Genomic DNA, 16,676 nt, shown 5'->3' on the forward strand with positions numbered 1-16,676 from the left:
TCATCTTGGTCACCGTTGAAATTTGTTCTGGCATCCTTCATAGTTAAGAAAATTGCCTCAAGACATTTATTTCCAGCTATCTGTGTTTCTCCTCCTTTTCATAGCAAAATGTTTTCTCTCTTCCTGCCCTCCACTTCTTGAACACTCCAGTCAGGTCCCATCCCCACCCCTCCCCAGGCACTGCTCTCGAAAAAGTGTTCGGTAGCCAAAAAGGTATCAGACCCAGTGGCCATTCCCCTGCCTGCATGTCTCTTGACCCCTGAGAAACGTTTAACCCAGATAATCAGCATCTTTCCCCTTGAATTTTGCCCTCTGAAGACCTCACGCTCTCCCATTTTTTCCCCTCTACCCTTTCGGTTTCCTTTACCAGTTCCGACGCCTCTGCTGAGCGGTTTAATGCTGGAGGACCCCAGGACTCTCCCCTTGACCCTCTTCAGTCTTCTGTCTGCAAGAGGCACTCCCAAAACCTGTGGCTTTAAATACTCTACGTGTCCACGGACAACTCTCCTTGGCTCCTCCACGAGCTCTAACCTCCAACTTGACATCTCTGCTTGGATGTGTAGGGGACCTTTCAGACTCAACGTGGCCACAGGTGAACCCTTACATCCCATCCCCGGCACCTGTTCCTCCACTGTTCCCATCTCGATCAACAGCACCACCGCTCAGCCGGCTGCACATTCCAGAAGCTTAGGAATCATTCTGATTTCCTCTTTTCCCTCATCCAACACACCCAATCCTATCTTGAATTCACGCGTGTTTCACCACCTATCTAGTTCAAGCCAACCCCCTCCCTCCCAGCCTCTGGTCTCTTTCCACTCTTGCTAAAATCCATTCTCCGCTCGGCAAAGTGATAAGAAATCATGTCACATCGAGTCCTGCCGAAGTCTGATGGCTTCCCGCTGTATTTACAATGGTCTCCAAACTCGCCAGCACACGATGGGGGCAGGCACGGCCTGTCTCGCTGCTCCGGAAAACTGCCTCACACGAGCGCTCCGCCCCTCCTTCCCCTGCACACCTGTGCCCTGTGGCCGTGCCCCCCCTCACCTTACTGGGCATCCCTGCTGCGTCAGTGCCACGTTGTTCTGCGCACTTGCCACTACCCAGCATCAGCTTGCTTTTGTTTTTGCTCACTGCGCTGGGTCTAATTGTCAAGTTACTGGAGCGGTGCTCGGGCGGCCACAGGGCGCGTACGAGGGCGGGGAGCAGGGCGGCGCGCTGCGCGCACGCGGCGTCAGGCGGCCAAGCTTCTGGAACAACTCCCCAGCACGACGAGCGGCCTCAGGGAGTGCTGGGGCGTGGCCGGACGGCCACGCGGTGGGAGGAACTGGGCACTGGGGTTCCCGCGGGACAGTTCCCGGGCGCTGACCGTTCCCTACCCCGAGGCTCCCAAAGGAGCCAGCTAAGGAACGCAGCCCAGCCCCGGCACGCTGGACTCGGCGGGGGACTCCGCCCCCCGTCGCCCGTTACAGTGCGCTGTCGCCGGGCGCCCGGAAGCATGCGCGCTTCTCGCCTTCCGCGCCCTCTTTCGCGTACACTCCCGAATACGCTTGCGCCCCATCGGGACTATGGCTGGCCAGCGAGAGCAGTCCGTCCCCGAGACGGCCAATAGGCGCGCGGAACGGGCCCGCGGCCGGCCTCCCGGCTATTCGAGGTCCCGCCCACGTACCGCCCCCCACATCCCGCGGCTGCGCGCAGAGGGGCTGCCGACGCCCTGCGCCCAGGCTCTTTGGGCCGCGCTTCCCGCGGTGCGAGCAGCGGAGGGGTTTCCCTTCGCCTCCGGTTGAGGTTTTCTTGAGAGGTGGAGTGGGAAGGAAGTCTGTAAAAGTTACCCATTCCTTAGTCATTCGACAAATGTACACTGCGCACGGGACCAGTGCCAGGCACTGTGCGGACACCGGTAATAAGGCACCCGGATAGGGCGCGGGGATAGGGTACAGGGATAGGGCGCCAGGGTAGACAGCGGGGATAGCGCGTAGGGACAGGGCGCCAGGGAGGCCGGGGATAGGGAGCAGGGATAGGGCGTGGGGATAGGTCTTTGGCGGTAGGGCACCAGGGATAGGGTGCGGGGATAGGGTGCAGATCGGGCACCGGGGATAGGGAGTGGGCATAGGGCCTCAGGACAGGGAGCTGCGATAAGGTACCAGGGCATCGGGCCCAGGGGATAGGGCGGGGCACCAGACACACCCTATTGTGCCTACCCTATTGTGCTTACCCTGGGACACAGCAATTACAGTGGGACACATTGGTACAGTTAAGTCCAACGGTGGTGAGCTACACAAAAGACGTAAAGGCTGTGATCTCGTGTTACAGGAGGGGTGTGGGAGCTTGCGTGGAGAGAGAATTTCTAAGAAAATGGCATATGAGCAGAGTTCTGAAAGAGATGAACAGGCATAAAGGAGGCCAACCGGAGAAGAGTGTTGCATGCTGAAGGAAGAGCCTGCAGGAGGGACTTAGAACAAAGGGAGGAGGCTGGTCTCTCTGCCTTGGCACCTGCCCCTTATAGTCTGATTTCTACACAGCAGCCAACGTGATCTTTTAAAAATATAAATCTAATCTTGTCACTTCCCTGCACCAAACTCTCCAGTGAATTTCCATCTTAGAACAAAAGTTGGACTCATTATTGTGGTCACTGAGGCCCTACAAAATCTGGAGCCAACCAGACTCACTGGGTCTCACTCTCCCCCTCACTGGTTCTGACCAGCCCACTCTAGCTTTTATTTTGCTTCGTAATTCTTATGGTCACCCGAAACCTTCTGGTTTTCTCCCTTCCACCCTCACTTGAATATGAGCTCCGTAGGGCCAGGGACTTCATCCTCCTCCTCGATGCCATATCCCCAGGCTCGAGAACAGTGTCTGGCACCTAGCAGATACTCGGTTATTTGTTGGGTGTGTGAATTGGGGAGCCCATGGCAAGGACGCCTAACCCGGGCAGAGGTGTCAGGAGGATGGTTCTGATGGCAGTGACGTTAATGCTCAGGCCTCAGGGATGAAAAAGAGTACTCATTTTTTTTTTTTCAAGAGAGGAGAAAAAGAAAGAATGCATGGCCAGAGGGAGAACAGGGGCCAGATGAAGTATGGCCGGTTAGAGGAAGTGTGGTTGGGGCATAAGGTGTAAGTGGAGAGGTGAGAAAGGAGGGGGAGCAAGGGCCAGGCCCCATAACCCCTCTTAAGGGCGGAGTGGAGCCATGGAAGGATCTAAGGAAGGAGAGAGAGTGGAAGCTTCAGAATTTGTGTTTTGGTTAGAACATCCAGTTCTCAGAGAATGGATTATAAGAGAAAAGTGGAGGTTAGGAGACCACGAGAGAGACGTTTCAGTAGTTTAGAGGAGAAATAATGGGGGTAAGGGTACAGAGAGAGAACAGTCAAAGATGAGCCCCAGGTTCTGGGAGGAAGGGGTTCCATTCCTGGGGAAAGAAAGCACAGGAGGAAGAGCAGAGTTGGCTGCAGGGCACAGTGACCTCGTGATTGTCCTGCTGATGGCGTCTGTGAGACACCCAGAGGGAAGGTCTGGAGGGCAGAGTCCCATCACAGAGTCAATCCCAGGAGAAAGACTGGGATCGGAGGTGGAGATTTTGGAACCAAAAGCAACTAGAAAGGAATCAAAGCCATGGGGTTGTCTCTTTGGAGACAGCATGACATATGAGGAGAGTAAGGCCTAGACCAGACCCCCGAAAGGGACACCTGGACAGAAAGAGGGGGTGCTGCCTACAAAAGAGAAGGAGCAGCCAAAGGAGTGGGGGGACATCCGAACGTGGAGTAGAGGCTGGAGTTGTGAAAACAGGAGCAGGCTTCCGGAAGGGGGGAAGTCCTGTGTCGACTGAGGTGAAGAGTCAAGTCAAAGAAGGGCCGAACGCTACCCATGGGACTTAGCAACAGAGAGACCATTAGTGACCTTGGCAGGAGCAGGTCTGGAGCAGAGAGAGGGTCCAGGGCAGGCCCGCGGAACGCAGGAAGTGTGAGAGGCGTGTAGCAACTCGTTCAGGAAGCCTGGCCACAAATAACCCCATCGCGTGCATTGCCCCGTGAAAGCCTCGTCACAGCCGCCAAGGCAACAGGAGATGAGCAAATTCGGCCTCTCAGAAGTCAGGTCGCTCCCCAGTGTCTCAGATCTGGTGAGTGACTGAGTGAGGCTTCCGGTCCTGAGCAGGCTCCCCGGGGGCCCGGCTCAAATGCCCTTCCATCTTGGCGCTCTTTAAGGGACAGGGGCACCCGGGGGGGCAGCGGAGGGAGACTTAAGGGTTTCGGACACAAGACGCCTCGGACTGTCCCTGGAGGGAAGACAGGCTGAGCAGCAATAAAGTAGTGATTCCGCCCTGAGGTTTCCATGGAACTTTCCAGTCCACAGACATTCTTACCTTCCGTGAGCCTCATCACAACCTTGCACGAGAGGCTCGGAACAGTAGGGAATGTGCGGGCGGGTTCGCTGGTGTTCGCTGTTTGAACCCCTCCTCCCTGCAGCCTTGACCGCATCTCCCTGTTGGGCCTTCCTCGAAGTCTGACCCCCGCGTTCAGTTAGTCCCCCTCGGCCTGCGCGGTGGGGTCAGCGCTGCGGTGCTGGCTCAGCCAGACTATTTTTGTCCTTCTGCTTGTCGCTTATATTTAGCTCCCAGTCACCTTCTCTGGTGCTCAGCTAAGTCTTTTAAAAGTGCTGTGCAAAGGGGACAGAGGGATGCGTCCGCGGCCACCTCGTGCGCCCCTCGTGGCCGCTGCCAGCAGGCCGGCGTGCGGGCGGGGACTCCCCGGGGCCGCGGTCCTCAGTCGCCCCCTAGGGGGCGTTCGCAAAATCTGTGTCTTTTGCGCGGTCCCGGTCGGGAGGCCGTCAGAGGTGTCGGCGGTGCGAGGGCAGGAAGGGCAGACGAGCCAGATGGCGCAGGGCCGCCCCGCGGCGGGAACAACTGCCGGTCATTCCGCGGGACGTTGGAATGTTCTGCTCCACAACACGTGCAGAGCAAAAATCAGATTTCAGCCTTGCAGGGGCGCGTGGGGGGGGGGGGCGGCTCTCCGTCGGTTAAGCGTCCCACTTCCGCTCAGGCCACGATCTCACGGTTCCTGGGTTCGAACTCCCCTGTGCTCTGTGCCGATTCCGTGTCTGCTTCAGATTCTGGGTCTCCCTGTCTCTCTGCCCCTCCCCCGCTTGCACTCTGTCTCTCTCTCTCTCTCTCTCAAAATTAAAGACAAAATTAAAAAAAAACTTTAAGCCTTTCCATTTAAGCAAGCCTTTATTATATAATAATGCAGAGAAGTTTTACGCGAAGTTTTGTTGTTGTTGTTGTTTGCGGGTTTTTTGGATAGAGCCCAACAATTTAGGAGAAGATCGTGGCGGAGAGGGAAGCGTGGAGACAGTACATCGTCCTGACGTGGCTGCAGCTGCCTTCTCGGTGACCGGGAGCGCATGCAGCTCGGTGACCGGGAGACGTGGTCGAACAACAGCCTTCTGCTGTGCCCTGTGCTCCTGCAGGTGCTTGCAAGGCCACCAGCCAGCTGCACATGCGACGCACTGTTTACTGGTTCAGTCCAGGTGTGACCTGCGGGGGGCCTGGGCCACTCGGTGGGTTAAGCGTCAGACCATCTGTGCTCAGGTCATGGTCTCTTGGTTTGTGAGACCGAGCCCTGCGCTGAGCTCTGGACTCTGCACTGACACTGTGGAACCTGCATGGGGCGCTCTCTCTCTCTCTCTCTCTCTGCCCCTCCCCTGCTCATTCTCTCTCTCTCTCTCTCTCTCTCAAATTAAATAAACATTTAAAAAAGTCTCTCCAGGGGCACCTGGTTGGCTCAATCGGTTAAGCGTTCAACTTCAGCTCAGGTCATGATCTCACAGTTCATGAGTTTGAGCCCCGCATCGGGCTCTGTGCTGACAGCTTAGAGCCTGGAGCCTGCCTTGAATTCTGTGTCTCCCTCTCTCTCTCTGTTCCTCCCCCGCTCATGCTCTGTCTCTCTCTCTCTCCTTCAAAAATAAATTAAAACATAAAGTTTTTTTTTTTTAAAGTCTCTCCAGAGGAACCTGGGTGGCTCAGTCGGTTGGGCATCTGACTTTGGCTCAGGTCATGATCTCGCAGTTCATGGGTTCAAGCCCTGTAATCAGGCTCTGTGCTGACAGCTCAGAGCCTGAAGCCTGTTTCCGATTCTGTGTCTCCCTCTCTCTCTGCCCCTCCCCTGCTCATGCTCTCTCTCTCTCCTTCCAAAATAAATAAACATTAAAAAATATAAAAAAGTGGATCCGTCACTGGAATCTACTCCTGAAATCATCATTGTACTATATGCTAACTTGGATGTAAATTAAAAAAAAAATCAAGTGTTTGTGTTTCAAAAGACGCCATCAGGAAGGTGACAAGATGGGGCGCCTGGGTGGCTCAGTTGGTTGAGCGTCCGACTTTGGCTCAGGTCATGATCTTATGGTTCGTGAGTTCAAGCCCCACATCGGGCTCTGTGCTGATGGCTCAGAGCCTGGAGCCTGTTTGGGATGCTGTGTCTCCCTCTCTCTGCCCCTCCCCTGCTCCCGCGCTCTCTCTGTCTCTCAAAAATAAATAAATGTTAAAACATTTTTTACAAAAAGGTGACAAGATGACCCACAGAATGGGAGAAAATATTTGCAAGTCATATATCTGACAAGGGCCAAGGATCCAAGATATATAAAGAGCTCCTACAGCTCAATCATAAACAGACAACCCAATTTAAACATGCGCAAAGGATTTGAACAGACATTTTCCCGAGGATAACGTACAAAGGGCAACAGGCACATGAAAAGATGCTCGACAGTATTTGTTATTAAGGGAATGCAAACCAAAACCATTGTGGGCCACCACTGCGCCTGCGCTAGGATGGCTACTGGCTACAATCAAAAAGACAGTGACAACCGTTGTCAGGGATGTGGAGGCACTGGAACACTCATGTGTCATCGAGGGGAATGTAAATGGTGCAGCCGCTTTGGAAAACTCCTCAAGAGAAACCCAAGTATCAGGGGCGCCTGGGGGGCTCAGTTAAGTATCCGGCTCTCGGTTTCAGCTCGGGTGGTGATCTCGTGGTTTGTGAGTTCAAGCCCCACATCAGGCTCCGCGCTGGAAGAGTGGTGCCTGCTTGGAATTCTCTCCCCTCTCTCTCTGCCACTCCCCCACGCGTGCTGTCTCTCTCTCAAAATAAATCAACTTAAAAACGTTTAAAAGGAGAGAGAGAGAAACGAAAGTATGTCCATACAACGGAATACTATTCGGCGACAAAAAGGAACAAACAGTGAAACAGGCCATGACATGAATGATCCTCAAAACATGATGCAAAGCGAAAGAAGTCAGACAGAAAAGATCACATATCACATGATTCCATGTATATGAAATTCTAGAATAGGCTATCTTTAGAGACAGAAAATAGATCAGTGGTTGCCTGGGGCTGGGGTGAGAATGGAGATTAACTGTAGCACGACTCAGTAAATTTACTAAAAACCATTAAACTATATACTTGAGAGGCTTTAAACATTTTCTTTAATGTTTATTTTTGAGAGAGAAAGAGCGAGAGAGACAGAGTGTGAGTGGGGGAGGGGCAGAGAGAGAGGCAGACACAGAATCCGAAGCAGGTTCGAGGCTCCGAGCTGTCAGCACAGAGCCCGACGTGGGGCTCGAACTTACGAACTGCAGGATCATGTCTTGAGCCGAAGTCGGACGCCCAACCGACTGAGCCGCCCAGGTGCCCTGCACAAACACTTTTTGTTTTGACGAGTCCGATTTCTCTTTTTTTCTTCTGTCGTTTGTGTTTTGGAATCATATATAAGAAACCATTGCCTAACGAGATTCTAGACTTTGGCTATAATAAGATGAGATTGTGGGGGAGCTTGGGGGGAGGTAAAATATTTACGTGTGGGAGGGACATGACTAGTGGGGACCAGAGGGTGGACTCTGCTAGGGAGCCTCCTAGATGGCCCCACCTGGTGTTCATACCTTTGTCAGTCCTTCAGCACCGCCCCCCGTATCACACAGGGGAGGCCTGTGTGACCAATAGGGTGTTGCAGAAATGACGATGTGTGGCTCCCGGGGCTCCCGCCTGGCCGTCTCCCTGAGACCTCTCACGCTGCCATGTTGTGGGGACGCGCAAACAGCCCCGTGGATAAGTCCACACGGAGAGGACCCGAGGCCTCCTGCCAACAGCCAGCCTTCGGTCCGCCCGGTTCGTGTTAGTTAGCGGCTCACCGTCAGGTCGTCTCCGAGCCTGCAGAGGGCCACAGCCCCGGCCAACATCTAGGCTACAGTCTCATGAGAAACCTCAAATCTGAAGCAGCCAGCTAAGGTACTCCTGAATTCCTGACCCACAGAAGCTCTGTGAAATAAATGTTTCTTGTTGCATGAAGAAGAAGAAGGAGGAGGAGGAGGAGGAGGAGGAGGAGGAGGGGAGGAGGGAGAGGAGGGGGAGGAGGGAGAGGAGGAGGAGGGGGAGGAGGAAGAGAAGAAGAAGAAGAAGAAGAAGAAGGAGGAGGAGGAGGAGGAGGGAGAGGAGGAGGAGGGGGAGGAGGAGAAGGAGGAGGAGGAGGGGAAGGAGGGAGAGGAGGAGGAGGGGGAGGAGGGGGAGGAGGAAGAGAAGAAGAAGAAGAAGAAGAAGGAGGAGGAGGAGGAGGAGGAGAAGAAGGAGGAGGAGGGAGAGGACGAGGAGGGGGAGGAGGGAGAGGAGGAGGAGGGGGAGGAGGAGAAGAAGGAGGAGGAGGAGGGGAAGGAGGGAGAGGAGGAGGAGGGGGAGGAGGGGGAGGAGGAAGAGAAGAAGAAGAAGAAGGAGGAGGAGGAGGAGGAGGAGAAGGAGGAGGAGGGGGAGGAGGGAGAGGAGGAGGAGGGGGAGGAGGGAGAGGAGGAGGAGGGGGAGGAGGAGAAGAAGGAGGAGGAGGAGGGGAAGGAGGGAGAGGAGGAGGAGGGGGAGGAGGGGGAGGAGGAAGAGAAGAAGAAGAAGAAGAAGAAGGAGGAGGAGGAGGAGAAGAAGGAGGAGGAGGGGGAGGAGGGAGAGGACGAGGAGGGGGAGGAGGGAGAGGAGGAGGAGGGGGAGGAGGAGGGGGAGGAGGAGAAGAAGGAGGAGGAGGAGGGGAAGGAGGGAGAGGAGGAGGAGGGGGAGGAGGGGGAGGAGGAAGAGAAGAAGAAGAAGAAGAAGAAGGAGGAGGAGGAGGAGAAGAAGGAGGAGGAGGGGGAGGAGGGAGAGGACGAGGAGGGGGAGGAGGGAGAGGAGGAGGAGGGGGAGGAGGGGGAGGAGGAGGAGAAAAAGAGGGCGGCCTGGTGGCTCAGTCCACTGAGCATCAACTCTTGGTTTCAGCTCAGGTCATGATCTCACGGTTCATGAGTTCGAGCCCTGAGCTGGGCTCTGCGCGGACAGTGGGGAGCCTGCTTAGGATCCTCTCTCCCTCTCTCTGCCCCTCCCCCCACCTCTCTCTCTCAAAATAAAGAAATAAACTTAAAAAAAAACATATAAAAGCCTCAAGGGCAAATCACATTGTGAGAGAAATCTGAAAGATGAGATGATGTCTGTGCTGGAAACTCTTTACAAACGGAAGGGTCAGAGGGGGACACGAGACGCTCACCAACCGTGTGCCTGCCGAGGGGACCAGGGCAGGGACAAGGGCGCTGCAGCCTGCGAGCCGGCCAGGGCCAGGGGTATGTGCTTCACACACCGTCGGGCTGAGCAAAGGGCAGCGGTGAGGTGCGGGGTGTCCCCGCCCTCCTCCGGAGAGCGAGGCCTGACCGCACCTCCTGGAAAAACAGGAGACCGGCGCGGGGCCGGTGATTCGGCTCCCACTGACCGTCTGGCAGCCGCCCGCCCGGGGCCCGGCCAGCTGCGCCGTGGGAGGAAGGCGCGTCTTCACGGTCGGCGAGCTCCCTCCACACACACGCCTAACCTGCTGCTGTGGTTGGTGCACACACGTGTGTGGCCACACGTCGTCACCCGGGGGTCCGGTCACCGCCGCCTGGCGCGGGACGGCACACAGGCCGCGCGCACGGGGCGCGAGGACTCCCAGACGCTGTCCCGGCCCCTCCCGGGGCTGCTTCCACAGAGACCCCAGAAAGCCCCCCTCAGCGACCCTGCCGACACCCTGCTCTGGGCCCAGTCCAACGCGATTCCCGCCCTGGAAGTGTTGAGGCTGGGTCTCCTGCGGCCTGGGAAGCAGGACGCGGAAGGGCTACGACCCGGTTCTCTGCGTGGAAAGACCCACAGCTCTTTGGGGGGACGGGTCTGCCCCCTAACCAGACTCCCGCCGGGTCGGGTCGGGAAGCCCTCTGCTGCAGCTAATTTGCGCCCCTCCTTAGCCACTTACTGTCAGCGGAGATCGGGACGCCCCCCCCCCCCCCCACGAAGTCCGCGGTCGGGCTTGGCACATTTGGGGACATCGCAGGGACCGGCACCTCGGCAGCGCAGCGCGTGTGGCTTAGCGTGATGCAGGAGTTCCTTGAAGGTCACCCAGCTGGAAAGTGCGGGAGCCAGGATTCAAACCCAGCTTGTCTCACTGAGACTAGGCTTCAGGGCCGTAGGAACCTAGAGGCAATGATCAATTTTGCCCGGAGTGTGTCTGGAAAGTCTTCACTGAAATCATTTCTTTAATTTTTTTTTTTTTAATTTATTCTGACAGAGAGTGAGAGAGCAAGCTGGGAAAGGAGCAGAGAGAGAGAGAGAGAGAGAGAGAGAGAGAATCCCAGGCAGGCTCCCACTGTCAGCGCAGAGCCCAACGCGGGGCTCGAACTCTCGACCCACGAGATCATGACCTGAGTCCAAGTCGGGTGCTTCTCCAACCGAGCTCCCCGGCGTCCCGTCACTGGAATGATTCAACAGACCACAGGCACACAGGAAACCGGCGGCTCTCCAGCCCCTCCTGGGCTCCAGGCGCCGCACTCGGCTTACTGGTCCCAGTCAGGGCTCCGTCTCACAGGTGAGGAGATCAGCCCCCAGAGCCACGGTTCGGAGCCGTGCGTGTCGCTCCCGCTAAATCAGAGGTGCCCAGGAGGCACCACTGCGGCCCAACCCCTTCTCACATCCACTGAGGACACAGCTGCGTATACTGACCGGTTTTGGAACCGCTTTGCACAACCAAGGAAAACCAGTTGTGACAGTCCTCGTCTGATGAGGGGCTTGGTGTTGGTGACTCCCGCCCTCGGCCAGGACCTGTCCTCCCTGCATTTCCACCCCTTCTCCTCCGAGAAACCTTCCTGGGTCACTCCCACCATGCACGGCCACCCCACGAACGCTTGTTACCTTCTCTTCGTCTGTAACTACATGTGATTTTTTTTTTTTTTTAGAAAACTTTAAATGTTTATTTATTTTTGAGAAAGAGAGACACAGACCATCAGCAGGGGAGGGGTAGTGAGGGAGGGACACATAGAAGCCGAAGCAGGCTCCAGGCTCCGAGCTGTCCGCACAGAGCCTGACGCGGGGCTCGAACTCAGGAACCGTGAGATCATGACCTGAGCTGAAGTCGGACGCTCGACCGACCGAGCCACCCAGGCGCCCCTGTAACCACCCGTGTTAAGTGTGTGACTCCCCTCACAAGGCCTATAGGGCAAATTATGCCTTAACCACTTCCAGGATTCTGGAGGTGAATCTCTTTCATTAGCATCACCTTTATTAGTATTACTTTATTTTTATTTGTATTCATTTTTTAAAGGAAGCTCTGTGCCCAGTGTGGGGCTTGAACTCTCAACCTGGAGATCAGGACTCGCCTGCTCTACCGACCCAGCCAGCCTGGCGCCCCACCTTTATTGGCTGTTACTCACAAGCCTCTTTTCTTGGGAAAGCGGTGGGCCTGCTGTGTCGTCCATCCTCAGGGATTCGGGAGCCTCTACCCAACCTTCCGCGCGGATCCTTGCTCCACGTTCTTCCTGAGGCTGTCACCCACACGTGCCTCCCAGGACGTCCTAGGATGAATAATCGCCAACCGCCTGGAGGAGGCCAGTCGCCCTTTACAAGTATGGTTGCAATTGCCTCACTTCCTGTATCATGTGATACTCCCAGAGTCGTCACGTGACCCACCTACTCCCCCCCACCCCTTTATGCCGGAACTAAACCCGCAGGGTTGATCGGGTGTCCAGCTACTGCCAGGACCTGCATCCCTGTTTGTATTTAGGGGACCCTCTGTCCTCCCGAGGCTCGGGAACCCTGCAGTGCCGTCACCTGGTGATGGAGCCCTCGACTCCTCCCCGAGAGGTGAGTGAGCCACAGCTCCCAGCCGGGTCCCGTCGCTCTGCTTCTGGAATCCTGGCCATCCGGAGGCTGGAATTCAATGGATGATAGTCTCCTCAAATCCAGGCCATCGTGGCTCTTTGACGGAGGGGCAGATGGAGGGGGGGTGGGGTCCAGGGAGAAGCGGGAGGGAAGAGGGGTGGAGAAGGGTCCTGGTCGGGGTGGGCAGAGGGCACGGTGGGAGGGCAGCACCCGGGTGTCTCTGGGTCCTGTGCCATCGCCATCAGAGGCAGGTGGGAGCCAGGCTGTGGGCCCCCCCGCCCACGGGAGAGTAGCTGAGGGGTGGAGAGCGGCCTTCCAGCCGGTCCTCATTCTGTCCTCAGGAGCGCCCCGAGCCCCCAGGCCGGGGAGGCGTCTTGGCTGCCAGGCTCGTGGGCCTGCTTTTCCTCCAGGCGGTGCCGTGGGCCTCAGGTGAGTGAGTCGCGAGGGGCGTCGGTCCTGAGGAGGCTCCCCCTGCCCGACGGTCCTGTGGGCGCCTTCTGGCACGCTGCCGTGTCAGGGGCGATCGGCAAACCTTCTGAGTGACTGAGACCAACCTCGCGGGGGCAGAACAGCGAGAGGAGTTTTGAAATGAGTGTCCGTTTCGTCCGGCCAGGTGCGTCCCTTCTCCCTGTCCTCCCTCAGCCCCGGCCTCTGCTTCTGCTCCTCCCTCCCAGGTGCCCGCCCCTGCAGCCCTAAAAGCTTTGGCTACAGCTCGGTGGTCTGTGTCTGCAATGCCACGTACTGTGACTCTCTCGACCCCCTGACCCTGCCCGCCCCCGGCACCTTCAGCCGATACGAGAGCACGCGCAGCGGGCGCCGGATGGAGCTGAGTCTGGGGCCCATCCGGGCCAACCGCACGGGCACAGGTGACCGCTGTGTGCCTCATCCCCAGGGCAGGCTGGGACGCTCCCGGAGCTAAGTCATGCCAGCAGCTCACCGCCCCCTCCTCCCTGTGCGCTCACACCGCCCCCCCCCCCCGCATTTCCTGTGTATCCGCAGGCCTGCTGCTGACCCTGCAGCCAGATCAGAAGTTCCAGAAAGTGAAGGGATTTGGAGGGGCCATGACGGACGCCGCTGCCCTCAACATCCTTGCCCTGTCACCCCCTGCCCGGAATTTGCTACTCAAATCCTATTTCTCTGAAGAAGGTGAGGACGAGGGGGACAGGATGACACAGTGCGACTGACACTCTGGCCTTCCCGTGACCCTGACTTCCACCCCTCCCTGACGTTTGGGTCCTTCCTACCTTTCCCTGGGTGTTAGCTCAGAGGACCTGTGTTCCACCCAGGGGCCTGGCTCCACAGACCCCAGCCGGGACCCCAGGCTCCCTTTGGCCCGCCACAGACACAGTCTCAGACCGGCAGGTGGTAGGCAGGTCCCACATTATCCTGCTGACTCAGACGCTCGTGTCTCGGCCTCCCTCTTCTGCAGGAATCGAGTACAACATCATCCGGGTACCCATGGCCAGCTGTGACTTCTCCATCCGCACCTACACCTACGATGACAGCCCTGACGACTTCCAGTTGCGTGACTTCATCCTCCCCGAGGAAGATGTCAAGCTCAAGGTGGGCACTCGGCCCCGGTGGAGTGGATGCCTGCTGGGTGAGAAGCCTCAGGCTAGAGGAGCCTGCAGGGGGACACAGAGCCCGCCCCCTGCGCTCGGTTCTGTCCCGGGGGTGGGGGGTGGGGGCTGGCGGGACAGGGCAGGGGCCGATGGCTCGGCCTGACCCGCTGGTCGGGCCGGTCTGCCCATGTTCCAGCTCTGGGTGTCTCTCTCCTCACCTCCACGGTCTCTAGATACCCCTGATTCACCAGGCCCTGGGGCTGGCCCCACACCCTGTGTCACTCTTCGCCAGTCCCTGGACGTCACCCACTTGGCTGAAGACCAACGGGGCAGTGAACGGGAAGGGCTCACTCAAGGGGCAGCCGGGAGACCTCTACCACCAGACCTGGGCCAGATACTTCGTTAAGTAAGGCCGCGAGCCCTCGTCTCCGCGCCCCCTCCCTTGCCGTGGACCCGGGTCGCCCCCAGGTCCGACTCCTCAGACGGCCTTTCTACCTGCTGGTCCTTTCACGCTCTGCCTGTCAGTTTTCCCCGCCTCACCGGGCCTCCTATTCCCCAGGGTCCTGGTCCCCCTCTCTTGTCCAGGGCCACTCACGCCCTCTTCCCCGTCAGGTTCCTGGACGCTTACGCGGAGCACAGGTTATGGTTCTGGGCGGTGACGGCAGAGAACGAGCCTTCTGCAGGGCTGCTCAGCGGGTACCCCTTCCAGTGCCTGGGCTTCACCCCCGAACACCAGCGAGACTTCGTCGCCCGGGACCTGGGTCCCGCCCTCGCCAACAGTACGCACCGCGACGTCCGCCTGCTCATATTGGACGACCAGCGCTTGCTGCTGCCTCGCTGGGCCCAGGTGGTAAGGCCCAGGGCCTCCGGGGTAGCCCGGCGACCCCCAGATCCAGCCCCCGGGTGACCGGCTCCCACAGCGTCTTCCCTGCCTCAGCCCTTGATTCCTACAACTCCCTGGGCTGGAGCCGGGCGCCCAGGCGGCCCCCCGGGGGGTGCTCAGGGGTCATGACGTCCTCTGCGTCTCCAGGGCCCCAGAGGTCCCCGTGGTTTGTCACTTTAACCCCTCTAGTTGCCTGCAGCCCACTGCCCATTCCTCAGGTCCCCAGGGCTGCTTCCGGAACCCTCCATGCAGGGCCCGGTTTGAGCAGCCCCTTCCCCATACAGGTGCTGGCGGACCCAGAGGCGGCTAAGTACGTTCATGGCATTGCTGTACATTGGTACCTGGACTTTCTGGCTCCTGCAAAGGCCACCCTGGGGGAGACACACCGCCTGTTCCCCGACACCATGCTCTTTGCCTCAGAGGCCTGCGTGGGCTCCAAGTTCTGGGAGCAGAGTGTGCGACTGGGCTCCTGGGACCGAGGGATGCAGTACAGCCACAGCATCATCACGGTGAGCCCCCAGGCCCCTCCCGCCAGGCAGGCGCAGACCGCCCTCATCTCACCGCAGGAGGGCCTGTTCTCCAGCTCACCGGGCTGACTCGCTCTTCGGGGCATCGTCATCCCTGCCTCCCCTTCATGGGCTCGCACATCCCACCACCGCTTTCCTCGAGTGCTGGCCTCTCTGGCCGTCGCGTCTGCCTCCACGTGCCTCTGCTTCCTTGCCTCGTCCTCGCCGCCCCGCCCTCCTTAGGTGTTAGAGGCGCGGAGCGCCCCCCACGGGGCCGGGGCGCCGCCAGCCTGTCTTCCTCGACCCTTAACTACGTCGTCTGAGGACCCCACGTGGGGGCTGTCTCTGCCCTGCTCCTCCCGCAGAACCTTCTCTACCATGTGGTCGGCTGGACAGACTGGAACCTCGCTCTGAACCGCGAAGGGGGACCCAACTGGGTGCGCAACTTTGTCGACAGCCCCATCATCGTAGACATCACCAAAGACACGTTTTACAAACAGCCCATGTTCTATCACCTTGGCCACTTCAGGTGAGTGGAGGGCGGGCGCCCCACCTCCTTGCCAGGCCGGTCTCCTGCGCGGCCGGGGACTCCTGGCGCCCCCCTCCCCCCCCACACCGTGAGGGAACAGGAAGATGTTCAGGGTGGGAGCTTGGGAGAGGCGCCCCTGTGCCTCTTGCACCATCCAGGCAGGAAGTGACTAGGCGGTGGTGGGCGAGCCCGGCATGCCGGACGCTGGGGACCGGACGTGAGGGCAGGGCCTGCCCGGCAGGATAGAACTGCGGTCTGCAGGTGGGGCAGAGCTTCGGCAAGGGTGCTGCCCTTGGGGGAGCGGGCCCCGGCCCGGGGAGGCGAGGCTGGGGTCCCGGACCACGCCCGTTCTCCCCCTACCCCCCCAGCAAGTTCATTCCGGAAGGCTCGCAGAGAGTGGGGCTGCTGGCCAGCGAGAAGAACGGCTTGGACACGGTGGCGCTGACGCGCCCCGACGGCTCTGCGGTCCTGGTCGTGCTAAACCGGTGAGAGCGGCAGGGCCCAGGAGCGGGCTGAAGCCCGGGCGGTGGGCTCGGCAGGACCCAGCGCTCAGCTTCTCCCTTGCTTCCCCAGCTCCCCGAAGGACGTGCCCCTCACCATCGAGGACCCTGCCGTGGGCTTCATGGAGACGCTGTCCCCCGGCTACTCCATTCACACATACCTGTGGCGTCGCCAGTGATGGGGCAGATACCCAAGCAGCGCCTGGGCTCGGCAGGGGCATTAAAGGGACAGAGTCGGCTCACACGCTGTCTGTGGCTACAGAGGGTATACGAGGGCCAGGGCGAGCTTAGGTGACGTAAGCCCAGGGGCCGTGGTTTGCGTGACTCACTCTCCCCCTGGTGGGTGCCAGGGCCTGGAGGCCCCTAAAGGGAGCGCAGGGAAGCCCCGGCGGCCCCGCCCCCCGCCTGTGAGTGTGTGCTATGTGCTGGCTCCCGTGGAAACTGGGCCCGGGCCCAGGGTGAGCTCACTGTCCGTATGGACACAAGCTGGGGGCGGTGGAGGCCGAGGAAAGGGAGATCAGAGAAGCT

General features: G+C 58.8%; 1 protein-coding gene across 1 annotated transcript; it reads left to right on the forward strand.

The window, feature by feature from the left end:
* The first annotated feature begins 11,990 nt into the window (after positions 1 to 11,990).
* Positions 11,991 to 16,416, forward strand: GBA (glucosylceramidase beta). Its single transcript, XM_042926164.1, has 11 exons — positions 11,991 to 12,150; positions 12,510 to 12,597; positions 12,843 to 13,034; positions 13,168 to 13,314; positions 13,598 to 13,731; positions 13,964 to 14,136; positions 14,343 to 14,580; positions 14,898 to 15,122; positions 15,485 to 15,648; positions 16,017 to 16,133; positions 16,222 to 16,416. Exons 1-11 carry the CDS (start codon positions 12,124 to 12,126, stop codon positions 16,325 to 16,327), a joined length of 1,611 nt encoding a protein of 536 aa, XP_042782098.1. The 5' UTR covers positions 11,991 to 12,123; the 3' UTR covers positions 16,328 to 16,416.
* The last annotated feature ends 260 nt before the right edge of the window (positions 16,417 to 16,676 follow it).

The sequence above is a fragment of the Panthera leo genome, chromosome F3 (genome assembly GCF_018350215.1).
Source record: "Panthera leo isolate Ple1 chromosome F3, P.leo_Ple1_pat1.1, whole genome shotgun sequence".
NCBI lineage: Eukaryota > Metazoa > Chordata > Mammalia > Carnivora > Felidae > Panthera > Panthera leo.